At 50.6% G+C, this 17,518-nt stretch overlaps 6 protein-coding genes across 6 annotated transcripts; 1 reads left to right on the forward strand and 5 right to left on the reverse strand.

The window, feature by feature from the left end:
* Window positions 1-19: 19 nt before the first annotated feature.
* On the reverse strand, window positions 20-3,295 carry BO72DRAFT_410101 (putative intracellular protein transport protein (Sat1)). Its single transcript, XM_040942421.1, has 4 exons — window positions 2,490-3,295; window positions 1,357-2,427; window positions 252-1,303; window positions 20-194 (listed from the first exon to the last, which is right to left on the reverse strand). The coding sequence occupies exons 1-3, from the start codon at window positions 3,019-3,021 to the stop codon at window positions 426-428; spliced, it is 2,481 nt and encodes an 826-aa protein (XP_040798579.1). The 5' UTR covers window positions 3,022-3,295; the 3' UTR covers window positions 20-194; window positions 252-425.
* Window positions 3,296-3,516: 221 nt separating this feature from the next.
* rrg9 (mitochondrial ribosome assembly protein RRG9) lies at window positions 3,517-4,766 on the reverse strand. The gene has a single exon (XM_040945296.1). It carries the CDS (start codon window positions 4,585-4,587, stop codon window positions 3,661-3,663), a length of 927 nt encoding a protein of 308 aa, XP_040798580.1. The 5' UTR covers window positions 4,588-4,766; the 3' UTR covers window positions 3,517-3,660.
* A 1,173-nt stretch (window positions 4,767-5,939) lies between these two features.
* BO72DRAFT_200644 (WD40 repeat domain-containing protein) lies at window positions 5,940-9,829 on the forward strand. Its single transcript, XM_040939599.1, has 4 exons — window positions 5,940-6,818; window positions 6,874-7,145; window positions 7,199-8,032; window positions 8,090-9,829. Exons 1-4 carry the CDS (start codon window positions 6,276-6,278, stop codon window positions 9,621-9,623), a joined length of 3,183 nt encoding a protein of 1,060 aa, XP_040798581.1. The 5' UTR covers window positions 5,940-6,275; the 3' UTR covers window positions 9,624-9,829.
* A 568-nt stretch (window positions 9,830-10,397) lies between these two features.
* Window positions 10,398-11,648, reverse strand: BO72DRAFT_530098 (uncharacterized protein; the record flags this gene model as incomplete). The annotated part of the gene is made up of 3 exons (XM_040950280.1): window positions 11,472-11,648; window positions 11,000-11,401; window positions 10,398-10,874 (listed from the first exon to the last, which is right to left on the reverse strand). The coding sequence occupies exons 2-3, from the start codon at window positions 11,366-11,368 to the stop codon at window positions 10,398-10,400; spliced, it is 846 nt and encodes a 281-aa protein (XP_040798582.1). The 5' UTR covers window positions 11,369-11,401; window positions 11,472-11,648.
* Window positions 11,649-12,917: 1,269 nt separating this feature from the next.
* Window positions 12,918-13,922, reverse strand: BO72DRAFT_384396 (uncharacterized protein; the record flags this gene model as incomplete). Its single annotated transcript, XM_040941549.1, has 5 exons — window positions 12,918-13,148; window positions 13,198-13,271; window positions 13,328-13,577; window positions 13,650-13,792; window positions 13,856-13,922. Coding segments are annotated over 5 exons (765 nt in total), but the record flags the coding sequence as incomplete, so codon positions are not given.
* Window positions 13,923-14,632: 710 nt separating this feature from the next.
* acuM (gluconeogenesis transcription factor RDS2) lies at window positions 14,633-17,276 on the reverse strand. Its single transcript, XM_040942422.1, has 7 exons — window positions 16,695-17,276; window positions 16,558-16,580; window positions 16,403-16,420; window positions 16,020-16,293; window positions 15,192-15,961; window positions 14,940-15,136; window positions 14,633-14,880 (listed from the first exon to the last, which is right to left on the reverse strand). Exons 1-7 carry the CDS (start codon window positions 16,909-16,911, stop codon window positions 14,844-14,846), a joined length of 1,536 nt encoding a protein of 511 aa, XP_040798584.1. The 5' UTR covers window positions 16,912-17,276; the 3' UTR covers window positions 14,633-14,843.
* Window positions 17,277-17,518: the final 242 nt, after the last annotated feature.

Consider the following 17,518-nt stretch of genomic DNA (forward strand, 5'->3'; position numbering starts at 1 on the left):
ATACAACAATATCTATAGACTAAGTTACTGCTCCTATCTACACTAGACCAACTTGAGTACGTAGTGACTCTTGAGTTGCTCCACGCTTCCCACCCACCCACGGAACCATGGATGATGCAGTCTTCCAACTCCCAAGTCGTCCAACGCCCCGTCCGTTGCCCCGGTGACCCCGTCGCGCCGCAAGGAAATGGAGGCTTTATTAGTTAGAACGTCCCAGAGGAAATTCTTCTGGCTGGCATGCACCAACTTACTAGTCTCTCATTACGTTGTTTCAGTCTAGCGCAGCCAAGGTATGGACTGACTTAGACTGCAAGGAACCTGGATGTGTCCTAGACTCTATGCGACGTCATAGAATCCAGAAGTCGCTTATTTTCTTAACGTCTTGTAATTGTAGTAGGATACACATCGTTCGCGTATAGCTTATGTCAAATAGCGTATCCTTCGTTTTCTTCTGGCAGCCGCTCCCTGACTGTCTCGCCATAAATCGTGATCGGGATTGCGATCTCAAATGACTCACACCCGATGGTTTCCAAGGCTGACATGACCCGTCCGCGTTCGTCTTCAGATACGGCCTCCAACAATCGCGAACCCGATGGCGCTGACCCGTCATGCGCATTACTGGTAACGAACTCGAATCGGAGTTCCCATTCATGATTCACTCCAGTGGTGAGGATTGTAGGTGTTGCAGAGACAGGGATTGCTGGACTGAAGACCACGCGGGTCGCGTAGAGCGTGTTCTCGAAATACGAGGCATGGACCTTGCGAGTCGCACGACGGATGCTCGCGTTCGATCGGATAGCCAGAGCCGGGGCAACTCGCTCGGAGCTCTCAAGGGTGGCACGTAGAGCGTAGCAAGGAAGTGCGGCATCGGTGAAGTTCACGGTGGCTATAATCGTCTCGCCTAGTCGGTGAGACGGGCGGTTAAGGACAACAACGGCGATTCGGCGTCCGTTGCGGGCGATCTCGAACCGATTGGGGCTACGAGATGAATGAAGCGCTTGATTGCTCCGAAGGATGGCGAGGTCAATGATATCCTTGCAGGATAGTCGACCGGTCGCCGGATCGTGACTTGCTCGATGTTCCGCCGAAGCTTCGGGTGGGTGCAGCGAGTTGTTTCGGGAGGCTTTTTCAAGGATGCCATCCACGTATGACAGGAATTCTGGGGCCGACGTCCACGTAGGGCCACTAATGCTTTTGGGCTTCACTACTGGGGCAGGGTTCGTTCCGACCTTTTGTACCCTAGCTTCGTCTCGGAGCAGCACATAGGGGCTCATCAGATCATGGCCCATGATATCTCCCTGGCCTGTAAGAGGAATTAATCACTTTGTTCTTAGTTGGTTCGAGCCCAACACTTACCATTGACTCCGCTGAACACACGGAAAGGTATGCTAATGCGGTTCACCCGCTGCGGCTCGTTACGATTACTCGGCCGTTGTGTGCCGATGACCAGATTGTAGGATATCTTGATCGCTTTTCCCTTGTGGCTAGCTGGCAAGCCACTTGGAAGAGTGAAAGAGAACGAATACGACTGCTCCTCCCCAGGTGCCAGTCGCAAGTCTACGAAGAGAAGCGACTGCGTTGTGGAAAGTAGTGGTATCGATCGAGACGATGAGACGCCCCGCATGTCTCGTAAGCCATCCAGTTCGTTGTTGGAGAGGAGACCACTCAATGACTCCTCAATTGCATTCCATTTGAACGCACCCCAGAAGCCGCCGCTTTTGCGACTCTTCTCTTCGCTCGCACCTGGTTTCCCACTTGGCGGACCGGCTGCGCCCCCTGCTCCTCCGACAACACCTTTCCGCTTGACTTCCTCAAAGATAGATTGGTGAATCAGAGAGCCATCCACAGTAAATGAAGCGCTGATCTGTGCGTAACCCATAAGCAGTGTCTGAGTGTGAGGCGAAAGCCCCGGGGATTCCACACTTGACACATGTCGTGAGTGGCGGGATACAATAGGCGGGCGCGGCACTGTCATGGAATAGTTTGTATACTCGGACTGGAGAGTCTCTGAGGAATTGTCGCTGATCGAGTTGTAATCCCCACTACTTCTGTGACTTCCAGCCAGGCTGGAAGTTGACATGATTCTCGTTAGCTGCGGCAAATGTCCTGGTGCCGCCAAAGCCGTCATTTCCTTCCCATTGGGTCTGGGTGCTGTAGGATTCTCTTCAATTGGCGATGTTAATGTTGAAACGCCTATATGGCTGTTGGTGTCAGTAGCTGGGGACGGCGGAAATTTGAATTCTATCGGTGATAATGGAGGCCGACGCGCAGGGGTACGAGGTGGCTCGATTGATCGATTGGGACTGTAGATATTTGAGCCAGGGCGGCTGGTGTCATTCGGACCGTCGATGTCAATTCTGGGGTTCCCGGGAGATGAATGAATTGAGGACACCGTAGGTGGAAAGCTGCGAACGGGACTGCGACCACCTAGAAATGCAAGCTTTTAGCATTCAACCCATGCCCTTGATCTCTGCTTCGTTATCAAGTACCTATTGCGGACTGATCCTCATATGCTTCATATCTCCTTGGCAAGACCTGTAGACTTGCCGCGCGCCCATGACGCCTTAGTGGTCGGGGGTGGCTGAATTGTGATGATGTCCGGGGTGTCGGCTCTCCGGTTCCTTCACTATCGATGGAGAGTATAGAGACCGATCGTTTATGCTTGCCACTGGCGGCCGAGCCATTGCGAGGAGTAGACGGAGGAGGGAAGCTGTGCGAGCCGATCAACGGCGAGCTCACCGAGGAAGAAAGGCGGTGCGACGGGCTTTTCTTAGCTGCTGTGGAGTACGAGCGACGATGCGGACTGAAGAAGAATTTCTGAGGGGATTTCAGCGAGAATAATGACTCGGAGTGGGTGCTTGTAGCTCGCGAAGGTTGTCTGTGGTGTGAGGTCGGACCCCCGGGATGGGGTTCCACGTTCGTCTCCGCAACGTTCTTGAAGGTAATAGTGCATTCCACATCTTCCCCCGCAAATATTGTCTGGTCTTTCCACTTCACAAAGACTTGGATGTCTGATGGCATGGCGGCGATTGGAAGGCTCCCATGTGGATTTGGGTGAGCGCGCACAGGTAAGACCAGAAGGAGGAAGCTCGGGGTAGTTCAGTTGGTTGGTGGGTACCAGCCGCCACCTTGGAAAGACAACCCTAAACCAAAGCGCCAGGAGGTATATATTACAGTCAAAAGATGATCTGATGTTTGCCAGCTAGGGCATGGCGTCAAATGGCGAAGGACATAATGGTGGAAGGAGAATTAGGAGAGCCGAAAGGAAGCGGGTGAACGTAGCCTAGCGATTCAGTCCGCTCCATAACGTTCCTGGCGGCGGCGGCGGCAGCGGAGGAGAGGATGGGTTTACTAGTCTAGCCGAGACCCTTAATGAGCGCATACATCAAATGCAATTTACAACCAATAAGCAAAACTCGACTATGCGCGTAAGACGTCTACTGTCATGTTGGGTTCCTGATCCAATGCTGTTCCCTGCTTGTTTAGAGCTTTGATCACTACGAGCAAGTGCGCTAGGACAGACGATATTGCCTTCGATTTAGAGATAGGAAGAAGTGAAATGACGCCAACCCATACAACGCCACCGTCCCTGCTCGTCAATATACATCATGCAATGGTATTATACAGTGTTTGTGCTCCTGCAAGCCATAGCGAGGTCGTCTATACCTTGTCTTCATCGCCCTTAGCCTCATAAAAGAGGACTTGCGAGTCTTGAATTTTTTCCGTATCCTTGGTAGGTGGTCGTAAGCCGAGCTCAGTCATGTGAGCCCAGATGCGATCGTGTCGTCTCTCCCATCGCTTCCGGCGATCCTCCATTTCTTTGTCTGATGCACGCCATTTGCTCTTCAGGATACGTCTAATCGCCTCTGGCGAGACCTTGAACTGCTCGGCGAGAACAGGTGTGGTGAACTTATCTGGTGCCACCTGATGCAAGTGTCGGATTCCCTCTATCGCATCGGGGGAGAGTTTCTTAGGAGGATTCCATCCTTCCTTGAACTTCTCTTTCAGAGCAGCCTTCTGGGTTTGCCAGTGCTCTTTCTTCTTCGGCGGGCCAGTATTTTTGATGGCATCCCTCCAAGTCTTTGGCTTCCCTTCCGAGGGCTTTGTCTTCTCCAAAAGCTTGGTCTTCTCCGAGGGCTTCATTTTCGATCGATCGCCGCGTGAATCGGTTTTGCTGCGAGAGCCTTCAGCTCTCCCTCTACCAGCGCCTTTGGCATCCGTTCGTTTTGTAAAAGAAACCCGGTTAGTCTCAGATGAGGATTCTGGGGTTTGTACGACGGTATCTGTCGAGTTGTCGCCACGTTCGTTCTTTGCCGGTGTGGCTGTTTCTATCTTGTTCGTCGCATCCGGAGAATATTCGAGGGTATCGCTGGACGACAACAATGAATGAGACTTATGTATCTGGATTTGATGAGTGGAGCTGAAACTGCGTTGGGCGCCAGGCTTGCGATAGGCAAGAGGCGTTATCGGGAACAAGCTTCGACGTTGATAAACTCGACAGGTAGAGCGAGCAAGATCTGGTTGAAAAGCTTCATACAGCAGAGATGACAGGTGCATTCGTGCTGAAGCAGCCCCTGAATGCCACATGATGATGCGCTGGCTTGGGGAAGATGTCGGAGGCAAACGCGACCAGAAAAAAGAAGTATCGCGCTGATAAAATCCCGCGGGAGACTTCTAGAAACGGGGCTAGAACAATTTACCGCTTCCCCCAGTAGTCATGTGACTGGCCGACATACAACCACTCAGTCAACTGTTGACCTTCCACCATCCAATCCACTATCATCTACGATGTCGGCAGACGGAATAGCAAGGGGATTTTCGACATTCTCATTGCTCCTGTTCTATCTGAAACTTGCTCACCGCTAATTCATAATGGCTTACTCACCAGTGAAGAGTAAGAATCTGTGAGATGCGCGAATCAGCAGCCCCCTTGATTCGGCGCGAAGTCCATACTCTTGTCAGTGGTCCTAAGGACAACAAAGACTGCCTCGCGGCCTGCAGGAACCGAAACCTAGTCTGGACAATTCAAGCCAGTGCAATATACCCAGTGCAGCGGAGGACTTACTTCAATGGTCAAAGAATACCTTAGACATTCTGCTACCCAACATCTGCCTGAAGCATGCAATGTTCTTTGAGCGGTAGCGCAGCAATGAATGATTCGACCATTCAACTCAATATGATGACTCCCTAGAGCAAGACCATGGTACCGAATGAATAGGACGTGCCGCTCCGTATTTCCTGCCCATTGGCCTTTTCCCACCAAACGTTGAATGTTGACAGCCTGCGACCCCAGATGGAAGGATGAATTGGGTGCCGAAGTCAGAAAGGGCGCCATTCCCAAGGGTGGATGCTCTCCCCCCCCCACAGGCCGGGGCCACTTAATGTCTGCGTTGTGGACATGATCAGATGTGATCTGCCTTTCGCTCACTGCCCAGGTGTCTCAAGGTCTTGCAACAGATTTTGACGTGACTAGACCCTCAAAGAAGTGCGCCAAACAGCAAGGAACTAATGCAACAGACCTTCTATTCTCATTCTCCGCTCCTCTCCTTTCTCGTTGCTGCAGGCTCCGGGACGATCAGACAACGGGGAGATCTCCCATCGCCGGGCGCTCATTTTAGCTTCCCGCGCTAAAAACCCAAGGGTTCGTCCGTCATTTTTCGGCTCTCCGCCCGGCGTGGAAGGAGGAGCAGCTAAGTTACAGTGTTTACCTGCCTCACATTCTTCTGTTTGTCCGATCTTCAAATCGGATTTTCTCACTCATTATCCGCCTGCTTCAATCGTTTGCCCGATTCTCCTTTTCTGCTCTTCCTCTTCATTTCTTACTGTCTCTCTTCTTTCTAGTCGCTCATTCATCGGTGGTTCAGTCCATGACTTGATCGTGATCTGCTTACCCCTTCGTTCCCTTGAAGCTCCTCCGCCGCCGCCGCCTATTGCTCCCCTCTTCTCCAGCCTTTGCGCACCCGACCACTTGCGTTGGACAAATTTAGAACGACGCTGCTTCACAAATACAACCAAGAATACTCGCATTGACTATATTTATCATTCTTCGCAGTGACCAACACGGAAGGAGGCTTCGAACAAATCCCCTCCGCAGCCCCTCAATCGCGGCTCCTTCCTCATATGAGCGATACGACTTGCCAGTTCTCAGGCGATTTCATACAAGCGCCCATTCCTTTTGAAACATCACTACTCGAAAGTATCAATGCACCAAACCCTCTCCCCTTGTCTCCAGGGCGTTTTACCATAATCCACCTACAAACCCGCTCCGACTCGCCATGGCCTACAATACTCTGAGCGCGAAAAGCAAGACCAGCTCGGGGTCGTCCTTTCGCATCACACCTACAAATTCACCTGTTCTGAGACCCTCCACACGCTCTTCGATGCACAAGACACCACCACAACAGGCAATCCTGGCCCTCCAGACAGTAATTGGTACCACCACCAACTCGCCCAGAGGCTTCTCCAGTCATGCGGAGAGTAATTCCTTCGCTATTTGCGCTGGCTCGACCGTCGTCCTAGCGGAAATAGACGAGAGAAGAACCCTCCAGCAACGCTTCTTCAGGGCGCGACCTTCTGCGACCAGTGTCAATCCTGTCACCTCTTTCTATAATACCTCCACTCCTCCCACAACTCCAGATAGCAGAGCAAAAACTCCTTCGGGTACAAGGTCTGCAGCCCAAAGCGTCCTGCACGGTGGTAATGCCGGTAATGAGCTGGTGGAGTGCAATAGTCCACGTGGATGGTCATCTCGAGAAAGAGTGAAAGCAGTCACCAGCGTCGCGATTAGTCCGAATGGGGGTCTGCTTGCCGTTGGGGAGGTATGTCTCCGTAAATTAACTTGTATCAACTCACTCCTATGCTGATATTTGTTAGATTGGATATGGTCCGAGGGTCCTTATCTACTCAACCGCCAAAGGCGCCTCTGGTGAAATCCCACTCTCCATTCTGACCGAGCATACGTTTGGGGTGCGTGGACTGGCTTTCAGCCCAGATTCACAGTATCTTGCCACCCTTGGCGATGTCAATGATGGATTCCTGTTTGTCTGGTCCGTGAACCCGAAGACAGGATCGGCCAGGCTGCATTCCACTAATAAATGCACTTCATTCATTCGCGACATGGCTTGGGTTGGGCAGACTTTGGTCACGTAAGTAATGTTATTTATCGCTCTGTCTGGCCTAGTACTAACAAGCTGTTCAGAGTGGGCACCCGACATGTTAAGGTTTGGAGGCTGCCGGACGCGAGACCGGGATCTCCAAAATCTCGGCTTACTGCCGAACCAAGCGCCAGTCCATCAACCCATACTCCGAAAGCTCTGTCTGGGAGAAATTGCTTGCTGGGCTCGCTAGCAGAAAGCACGTTCACCAGTGTAGCTAGCGTTTCTGACTGTGAGTCAGTAGTAGGAACAGACACGGGGGCTCTTTGCTTCCTGGATCATAACGAGGGAACACACAAGCTGTCTGTTGCCCATTACTTTGATTATGCTATCACTTCTCTCGCGGTCGATCTGGACCGCTCATGTCTCTGGGTTGGTGGACGTGGCGGACGTATCCAGTGCATGACCTTGGCGAAATTACGTTCCTTAACCGTTCCATCTTCGCCTGCGTTTTCTGATAGATCCTCAGTGGAACCGAGTTCAAAGGGGCCCACCATCACATGTATTGGATGCCTTGGTCCCAACTTGGTGGCAATGGACTCTAGCAACGCTCTCAAGATTTTCTCGACTGAAGACTTGAGTGATGATCTGGATATCAATGATAGTGATTTGGGAAACACTCTTCAAGCTCACAGGGATGCTGTCCTTGGTATCCGTCCATTCTCGGACCCCAATGACCTTGGAGCAGAATTCTATACCTGGTCACGCAATGGAGTTGTCAAGTTCTGGGATGACACAGGCAAGTGTCGGGACTCACGTTCGATCATTCTTGAGCATCCCACCGGGGTCAATGAGGATATCTCCAACGAGCTGAAAGTCTTGTGTGCTACTGATAACATGGATTACTTCTTGTCCGGCGACAAATTTGGTGTCCTAAGGTATCATATTGACCCGAATTGGCCATTGCTGTACTCTCACTAACATACGTTTACTAGACTATGGCTGAATCACCCATGGAAATGCATTCAAGAAGTCCGAGCTCATAGTGGGGAGATCACTGATATTGCTGTACATTCCTCCATCCAGGGTCTTTTTATTGCTAGCGCCAGTCGCGATCGCACTATACAATTGTTTCTCTGGGCAAATGAGAGTCTTGAATTGATTCAGACCATGGACGACCACATTGGAGCTGTCAATGAAATCATTTTCATCGATAATGGAAAGCGACTAGTATCATGCTCTGCCGATCGTACCATTCAGATCAGAGAGTGCGTGAGTCGCGAGGCTCACGGCGCGTCTGCTTTCGCGTACTTGGTCTCAAAAGTGATAACATTGAAGGCCTCGCCAGTATCCATGGCACTACTACCAAAAAATGAAAACACACTCATTGTCTCCACTACTGATCGCTTTGTTCAGCGCATTGACCTGAGTTCTGGTCGACAAACTCATTCTTTCCGGACCACTGACGCTGATTCAACTGATACAGTGGTCATGAGCTCCCTAGCTGTCTCTGCCGACGATCCGGAACATGATACCCCTAGAATGCTCGTAGGAGTGTCAGGATCAGACAAGTCCATCCGTGTGTACGACTTGGACAGAGGCTTCCTTCTCGCGGCTGAATTCGGACATACCGAAGGAGTTAGCGACGTTTGTCTGCTCTCGAGGAGTTCTAAGTCATCGAGCCAAGGGAAGAAGTGCTCTCTAGTCAGCTCTGGGATTGATGGTCTCGTTATGCTATGGGATCTATCGCTGCTTGCTCAAACACCTCGAGATTCCGTGCACACTAGTAATAAGGAAGACGATGACGCTCCAACCAAAGCTTCCGCAGTCTCCAAGCCTCCTTTACGCAAAGTCCTGTCCAGGCATGAGATTGCCGAATTTCAGCGGCAGGAGAATCTTGCGGTCACTCCGACCCCTGCGCGTGGACATTCTCCAACATTTCTGCGGAAATTCGCTAAATTATCCCTTTCGCCTTCCCTTAGATCTGGAAGCACTTCTCCGACCTCACCCGCATCGACACCTAGTCGCCGCTCACCTACGTCTGGCATTCATCGAGACAAAGCACATACATCACCCTCACTCTGCAAACAAAAGCCTCCTAGTGCTAAGAAGGCCGTGTGTAGCCGCAAAGAATCTCGCCGTTCATCTATGGACTTCCGGGCTCGTGCTAGGAGTATGGGGAAAAGCGATCTCGGCGCTCTCGATACGTCCACCGAACAAGTATGTCGAACATTAAAGGCTTACCGTAAAAAGCTCAACAGCTCGACAGAGTATTTACATACTCAGAGGGATTTGGAGAGAGAGCTAGAACTCACGCTGCGTGTGTTGGCCTCCCGGAACAGGACCCGTGAGACCCTCGAGAACGATACCGACAGCAGCGGCAAGGAAAATCAGAAGATATCTCGAATCGGCAAGTTCCATGAAGACTCATATAGCACCGAGCGACTATCTTCGATGCCGGAAGTTCAACGGACAGATTCGTTCGCGCCCTCAGAGATCTCTTCCCTTATTCTGAATGGCGATGATTGAACAAATGAGATTCAATGGCAGGCCCATTGCACTCTTCTATCACATTCTAGGGACCACAGTATTTCCTGGTCATCCTCTTTCCTTTCTGCCCCTCAACTGTCATAACATATCATTCAAGCGGGACCTATGCACTTTGAATTCGCCTTGATGAGTTCATCGCTTACACCAACCACCTTAGCTCTAAGCGTTTCAGGTGCCTCGATGTACTTTTTCCTCGTTTTAACCTCTCATTTGCGAGGACTTCACATTTCAGGATATATATCCTTCGTTTCTTACCGGCGTTCTATGCAAGGACACACTTGAGTTTGCGGTCCCCATCCAATCCAGTCGCTATGCTGCGGCATCATTTAGTCTTCTTTCTACTTAAGGTGAGGGCTTCGCTCCTGGGCTGGGATTTTTACTTCAAGTTCATATGCCCCTGTCCTTAAACCTTCTTTATACTCTTTCTCGGGACGTTGTTCAACTTCCTTTCACTTGCATCACATCCTTTATGTTGGCCTTGTTAGCTAAGCTCAAAATGATACCCATATTGGCCGAATACCATAGCAAGCCTAACTCTGATGGTTCTTGCATCGGGATATGGATCTTTCCCATTCGTAATTGACCGTGTCTTTTTCCGTGTTAGATTTTAATCGATCACCCAGCTACATATAGACCTGTCACACTTGCCCCTCATATCTAGTTGGTAGCTGAGCCATAGACTCGCTCATACATTCATAATGCGGAGGTGGAGGCGGAGAAAACACTTGCCACCTACAGCTGAAACCTCCCAATTCAGACCATCCCACCCGACTCCTTGTCCATTGACCCCGATCCTTTCACCCCTCCCACCATCAACTTCCCATACCTCGCCCTCAACAACTCCCCCAACGCACCACCCCCGCCATCCTCCCCACCCACGCCATCCACCACCACCAGCAGCAAGTCCGCCAACGCAATCGCCTTGCCCGCCCACCGCCGACACTCCCCATCCTCCCCGGCCAGATAGAAATCCACCGCCCGATTGAACGCCACCGACGCCATCCACTGCACCTCCACCGCCGGGAATTCAGTCATCTGCCAGTCCCGCACGAGGACCAGGACCTGATCGAGGACCGACTCCGCGAGATCGGGCTGGCTTGCATCGAGGGCGAGTTGGTACAGCACGCGCAGGTAGCGGGGGAGGGTCTGATACATGGTGGTGGTGGTGGTTGTTTTCGTGGATTTAGTGAGGTCGGGGGAGGGGGAGGTGTGGATTGTTCGGAGGAGATGCTTTTTTTTTAGTTGCGGTGAGAATTGGATAGTGTGTTTAGGTGTTGTTTGGGGCTTGATGGGGCTTGGGCTTGGAGGTTGGAGGGTGGTTTGTATTCTTCTTCGTATGGGGAGAGGGGACGTACCTTGATGACTTGGATGATGTTTGTGAGAGGGGTGGTGGTGCTGGCGCGGAGGAGGATGTCGAGGTAGATTGCTGTTTGTTGGGGAGTGAGGATGGGAGAGGAGAGGTGGAATAGGTTCGTTATGTGGTTCCAATTACTGCTGCTGCTGCTGTTGTTGTTGTCGTCGTCGCTGTTGAGATGGATTGAGGCTTCTAGGTCAAGGGCGAGAATGATGCGGTATTTTGGGAGCCAGAAGGCGGTGCTGTCTGAATTCAGGCTTGCGGTTGAAGCGGGAATGGCGTTTGAGGGCAAGTTTGGAACTGGAGTTGGGGTTGCTTTGAAATTGTAGGGCCACTGGTGGTAGTTGGTGAGGTTTGCTTGGAAGGCCATGCTGGATTCATGGGCTGCTGTGTAATGGGTTTTCTGGAGGTTGAGGGATTTGAGTTAGGGTTATGGATGATGGAAAGGGGCCGGGGGGAGGGGGCAAGATGACCTTCTTTGTTGGATCGGTGGTTTGTCGCGCAAGTGATATGTGCTTGGTTGTCTTTAGAAATCGACACAGGAGGTACGTGGTGTTGAGTGGTGGATCGGTTGAATTGACTTGTTCCTGGTGTAGGGTTGTGAAATAGAGGCTGGTAAGTCTGGATATTTGGAGATGAAATGGAAGCGGCTGTCTTCTACCTTGATGGATGTTTCAACGAGACTCAGGGTCTGCTCAGTTTGTTCCGAGTCCCGTAGTCTCAGCGCCAGGTTGTAGCTCTTCTTCGCAAGCCACTCTATCTCGTCGGTGGTGAAAGCCCCTGCTCGCTTCTGACCGGGAAACCTATCTATGGCTAATCGGGTTAGCTAACACTTTGCCGGACTTGTTAAGAGGCCACGCACCTGATTCAAATGCAAATATTATTGCATCTACTAGCCCTTCATCTTTGGCATCGCAAGCGTCGAGTTCAGTGACAAGATATAGGATGGTAGACATAGGATTATTGTCAGTCGGGAAAGCTGATGGTGCACTCAACTTCACACATACTGAAATACACGCCCTGTCTGGTTGTCGAGTTGAAGGCCTTCCTTGCTCAAAAAAGTTTGCTGAAGACATTGAAGTGCCTCTATCATCTTTCCCTGTCGAAATGCTTCCGCTATGCATGATATGATATACGGCGATGATGTCTCAACGAGCTCGAACAGTGCTTGCATATAGACAAAACCTGTGCCTTGTTAGAAGGCTAGAAACAGGGAGCAGGAGAAATGCCTACTAGAAGTACATGTACTATTCCGCAGGGTCAACTTGTACATCAGATACAAAGTCAGCGGGCAATGTCTGCATTCTTCTGGCAGATGGTTGAAAAGTGTATCCGCAGCGGTTGTGCTCAGTGTCTCAGAAGCACAAAGAATAAGTCTCCTATTTCTTCGTCAGCTTTGATAAGAAGATGTGGCAATCTTTCTTATCTGAATAGCTTAGATCTGGTGTCGGAGGAAAGTAGAATGACTGGCTGTTTGAGCATGAAGAGACACCATTGTTCTGCGGAGAGTGCATCATGATCCGATATCGCTCGATTTATGTGTTTCCAGACTATCTTTGACTCGCTCAGTAACTGATAGTTGACCATAGGATTGAGAGAATACCATCAAACAAGCTTGTTGTGCTTCTACGCTAAGGAATTGCGTGTCGAAATTCAGGTTTTCAACAACCTCCTTAAAGAGTCGCAGGCTCGCCTGTGCAGAGAAGCATGGATTTGTCAGAGCATCGACTAGCCTGACAAAGACATGTTCGAGTAATCGGTGTTCATGATCAAGGCGCGGACTCCCAGTCATCTCAGTCAGGAGCCGCTCTAGTGCATGAAAATACATTTCGGGACTGCAGCATGTCAGGATAGGGGTATCAATTGCTCACATGGTGACTCACGAGTCCTGAAGCTTGTCGATATAGTAAAGGATCCTATCAAGGGTTACTGAGCTGCCTTGTCATTCGAGCTGGGCATCCGCACATCCTGAAGCTACTTTCTGAGGCATCCACCGCCTTGAAGGCGTCTTGTAGTACTGCCATGAATATCAGTAACTGCTCTAAATTATAGTGGCACAACTCACCTTGAAAGTACTGTTCCACATCTCTGTCCCCTCGAGCAAGAACTTCAAGCTCGAGAAGCCGAATTGAAAACACATTGCTATATAGCTAAACACGCATGGGCATAGAAGCATTGCTGGAGAATGGGCCCACTTACAGATTTGAGCTGCTCGAGGGCTCTCGCAAGATTGTCTCGAGAGTCATGCGTATCAAGGTATTTATTCGCTCGAACTGTTCCAAAGTCAGTATATGAGATATGAATGACCCAGATAGTCCAGGGTCCACACCTAAAGCATGCAGAGTCAGAAGCGCCTTATTCCGCAAAGCTACATCAGATTCTTTGGAACTGGAAACGAGCACCTTGCATTGCTGCAACCCCCTTTCCAACCACTTCGCCGCCACATCGTACTGCCTGCATGACAATGCCGAGCTCCCAACCTTGAAGCAAATATCCAGAGCACAGCAGTCGCCAGTGTTCAAGTCAGGAAGTTTCAGAAACAAATGATCTGCAATGTCCGGTCTGCCTTGAATCCAAGCCTGAATCCGGTCCTCCCCGTCAGCAGCGTACAGTACCCAGACTTCAGCTCCGCGCAACAAGATGAGACATACCAAGTGGACCCGAAGCGCATAGTAATGCACGTTGCACTGGCGCAGTCTCGCTTCATCGACATCTGTATCCAAGTGCGCGAGCGCATCCAGCCGCATGGCTACCGCTTCGATGATTTTTAAGCTGATGGCGACGCAATCATGTTCTGAGGCGCATGTCAACATGGGCTGTGCCCGTAGCCAATGCTCGCTTTGACAGTCATACATACCTATACAAGTCTTGATCAGCTTATAAGCTGTCTCCAAGACTCTGAAACTCCCTGGTGCAGAGGTGGGTTAGTAGTGTCAGACATCCTTGTGGACCATAAGGCTATACCTATACTCCTATTCGAGACGGCAGTGTCGAGCATAGCCCATGCGAACGCTTTGACTACGTCTCCGCTCAGTCTCGATACCTGAGATTATACGGCAGATAAGGGTGTATGTACCTTTGCACAAGACCACGGATGTTGTAGGGTCGCTGCAGTTCGTCATACGCTGCGTGCAGCTGTTCCACAGTTCCGTGCCTGCGTGGTCCAAGCGCCGGCGAATGGAGGAGGAAGAGGTGCCTGTGGAAATTGGCAGATGACTGAGATAGCTGTCTAGCTTGTTCGACGTGGCTGCATCCGAAAGTAGACTTGGGTCTTCGTGGTCGTCTGCCTGGACTTGCTTCTGAATCTCGCCTGCGAAGGCTGGGCGAGGTAAGTACAGTAAATGGGCGCTCAATCTGGTGCGAGGTAGTCTGCTTACATAGAATGGCCTCTCCTGCCATTTCAGAAATCCGAGACGGGCTGCAGACGGTTTTTATGAAGTAAATCCTTGACTTGGAAGGGAACTGCACGATACCCCTGGGCGATGTAGTGGAAGTGCATGGCTCGTGTAAGTAGGTTGCTACTCCGCACTAGGACAAAGGGTGGTCCTGATACACAATGGCATCGGGGACCACCTGACCGGCATACTCCCTATATGTATGGCACTACAAATATAGCAGACTTTGACTCTTAGAAGAATCTCATTTTCTTGAACCCAAATTATAGTACATTTCCTAAAACTGGGAAGCTGTTCAAGTCAGGAGGTTATTACCTGGCTCCTGTGAAGCAAATGACAAAGAAATGGATATCTATGGACCAAAGCTAGATGAAAGTGTGAATGATGACTCCGTACTGAAGCGAGAAACAGCAGACAACGTGAAGGCGATGGACTTCATTTTGCTTTCCGCTACGAAGGTAAGAAGTTTCCAATTATGAGAGATGGTCTGTTTTCGAGGGGAGTTAGTGTTCCATCACCGATTCATTCCTTTGAGAATTGACTCACATGTTGTGGTTATCTCTCCGTATGGTGAATGAGAAGCAGCAGGGAATACCGTCAGTAGACGAATTCGAATTGGGATTTTTCAATGTGCAGCTTGTGAGCATTGCCTTTTGGGTGCTATCGAACGCAATCGCCCCGAATTTCTCCCAGTAGCTAACAAGCTGGTCTTCCACAATGATTTCATGGATAGCCAATTTACCCTGTGTAATGTTAGCATCCATTCGTCTCCGGCCAAGGAGACCAAAAACGACTCACATCGCGCAAGGACTCGATAGGAACGCCGATCAGCTCTGCCATTTCTTTGTTCCCTCGAAAGATCTCTCCTGTTCGTCTCCAGCAGCAAGCAGGAATAGCCATACTAGCAAAAACACGATCATACTCCATCAGACTGCGTTCGAACCACATCTCCACCAATATCAGCTCAATATCGGTCAAACTTTGCATCCTCTCCCGAAACTTCGGCCGGAATTTATCCAGCTGCCGAAGAATCTTCTGCCGTGAAGCTTGCTGGAGGTGTCTTTCCATATACTGGTTCAACCTTGCATAGCCCTTGACATAATTGAATGGTCTCAAGAGGCCTGCGTCATACTTGGCCTTGAGAAGTTTGTTCATTCGCTCCTCTGGTGGATCTGAGCCTGAAGGATCAGCTGCAGTCATGTAATATGTCTCTCTTGCCTTGTCGTTGCCCACTGCAGCAGCAGGGCCCTGAGCAGATTCACTCTGGGTTTGCTGATGCTGCTGATTCTGATTCTGTTGCGACTGTGCCTGTTGGGCTTGCTGGAGCATAGACGGGTTTGATCCTCCTAAGGTAGGCATGGAGTTTATCAATGTCGGGTCTGAATAGATCCCATGCAGATCATCATTTTGGAAAACCGATCCATCGTCAAGGAGACTATTACTGAGAAAGTCCCCAAGAAGGTTGTACTCGTTGGTGACCTCGGGCGCATTGAACATATAGGAGGGATGAAATGAGTGCATGTCTTGAAATTGGCTTTGCCCGCCAATCCATTCGTTGAAGGGAAGTACTGTGTAATCGCGTCAGTGACAATTTTCCAACGTCATCTTCATTAGGTGGCGTCTCACCGGAAGAAGACATATTGCCCGGCTGCTGCACCGAGGGCACAGAGGAAGCCGATAGGCCCATTGTCGCATCAGGGAGGATTTGCTGACCGGCAGCATCCTGGACATCGACCGTTCTGGGCATTCCTTGGATGTTTGGATACTCGTTGTTCGAAGAGGCTTCGTCATCCGCAGCCGAATGCTCATTCTCGCTCCGGGACCGCTTGGAAGACTCTCGAGGCTCGTCATGGCACAGGTGGCCGATGTTCCGCTTTATACATCGTGTACAAGGTCGTTCCTATCAAACCAAATATCTCGCGTCAGTATGCCTGACTCATTGGGAAACACCCTGTGCAAAAGACGTTTCACAAAGGGTGTGGAAGGAACAACGTTCAAGAAGGTCGTACCGAGTCGCAAGTCATATGCTGTGCCACGTGGAATACCCTCCTGTTAGCAAGTGAACCACTTTGGGATATCGATCAATTTGTTCTCGAAGAGCGGAATACCGCTCTAGACATGGCCAAGGAAGGTGGTTTGGCGGCCGCATGTGAGAGAGGCTTACCGATCGCCGACAGTAAACGCATGCTAGCAGTCATTTTCGCATCAGCCAGCCATTCGGGACGGGAATCTATGACAGAGAGAGCCCATAGATTCCTACCGTCACCCTAGCAGGGCCCATGGCAGAGACTATCTACTTACCATGATTGACCTTGCGGCGCTTCTTCGGACTCGAGTGAGCCCCCACCGCAACCATTTCAGATTTGGGGCCCTGTGTGCCCAGCAGTTCCTCCTTTACATTCGGATTTTCTCGCGTGTGTTCGCCATTTGCTATGCTGATTCTCGATTTATCGGTTGTCCCGTTGTTGGGTTGGTGTTCGGGCCCTGTACCCGGATGCGCTGCGCTTTTCTCCGTCATTGATCGCTGGGCGCAAAATTGTTGCGCAAGAACGGGATCGATGCTGAGATCAATTGATTCGACTGGCTCAGGGCGCTCCAAGGAGAATGGCAAGTTGCAGACATTCAAGGCTATGTGGAATTTGGGTTGGGCAGTAACGGTTAACAGTTTCGGTTGCTTAGTTGCGGCGTCGGTCTTGTAAACTGCTCAGTAGAAATTGCGAGGATGCGCGCGAATGCGATCGGCTCATCGAAGTTCCCCGCTGGAGCGGGACTTGGATCTTTGAACTCCCGGGCTCCTCCGCATTGGGAGGGGAGGGGGGAACAGAACGGCGGCTAATCTGTCAGCCTCGGGAAAGACTTGGCCCTGGAGCCACAGCCCATGTGCCACATTGGACTAATCATATATGAGTATAGTAACTTACAATACAAAGCAGAAACTAGGTTGCGTCGAATGATCTTTTAACTATAAATGCCTCATACAAAAAAAGGAAGTCCCTCGGTTAAACTCACTACATGTTGCTTGGAAACTCTTACGTTCAACAAATATTGAATGGTATGATTTACGCTCTTGTGAAGTGAAAGCACGTGGGCTATGCCTCAAAGTAGTATGGTCTTCAACACGAACT

Source organism: Aspergillus fijiensis, assembly GCF_003184825.1.
Source record: "Aspergillus fijiensis CBS 313.89 unplaced genomic scaffold BO72scaffold_47, whole genome shotgun sequence".
In the NCBI taxonomy this organism is placed as follows: domain Eukaryota; kingdom Fungi; phylum Ascomycota; class Eurotiomycetes; order Eurotiales; family Aspergillaceae; genus Aspergillus; species Aspergillus fijiensis.

Bases quoted from the DNA above. Each gene is read 5' to 3' on its own strand.
- BO72DRAFT_200644 (XM_040939599.1), top strand. From the start codon at position 6,276: ATGGCCTACAATACTCTGAGCGCGAAAAGCAAGACCAGCTCGGGGTCG. The intron at 7,146-7,198 runs GTAAGTAATGTT...CAAGCTGTTCAG, and splicing joins GTTGGGCAGACTTTGGTCAC to AGTGGGCACCCGACATGTTA. The intron at 8,033-8,089 runs GTATCATATTGA...TACGTTTACTAG, and splicing joins GACAAATTTGGTGTCCTAAG to ACTATGGCTGAATCACCCAT.
- acuM (XM_040942422.1), bottom strand. From the start codon at position 16,911: ATGACGGAGAAAAGCGCAGCGCATCCGGGTACAGGGCCCGAACACCAA. The intron at 15,137-15,191 runs GTGAGTCGTTTT...AACATTACACAG, and splicing joins CTATCGAGTCCTTGCGCGAT to GGTAAATTGGCTATCCATGA. The intron at 14,881-14,939 runs GTGAGTCAATTC...CCTCGAAAACAG, and splicing joins CGGAGAGATAACCACAACAT to ACCATCTCTCATAATTGGAA.
- rrg9 (XM_040945296.1), bottom strand. From the start codon at position 4,587: ATGTGGCATTCAGGGGCTGCTTCAGCACGAATGCACCTGTCATCTCTG.
- BO72DRAFT_410101 (XM_040942421.1), bottom strand. From the start codon at position 3,021: ATGCCATCAGACATCCAAGTCTTTGTGAAGTGGAAAGACCAGACAATA. The intron at 2,428-2,489 runs GTACTTGATAAC...TTGCATTTCTAG, and splicing joins TGAGGATCAGTCCGCAATAG to GTGGTCGCAGTCCCGTTCGC. The intron at 1,304-1,356 runs GTAAGTGTTGGG...TTCCTCTTACAG, and splicing joins TGTGTTCAGCGGAGTCAATG to GCCAGGGAGATATCATGGGC.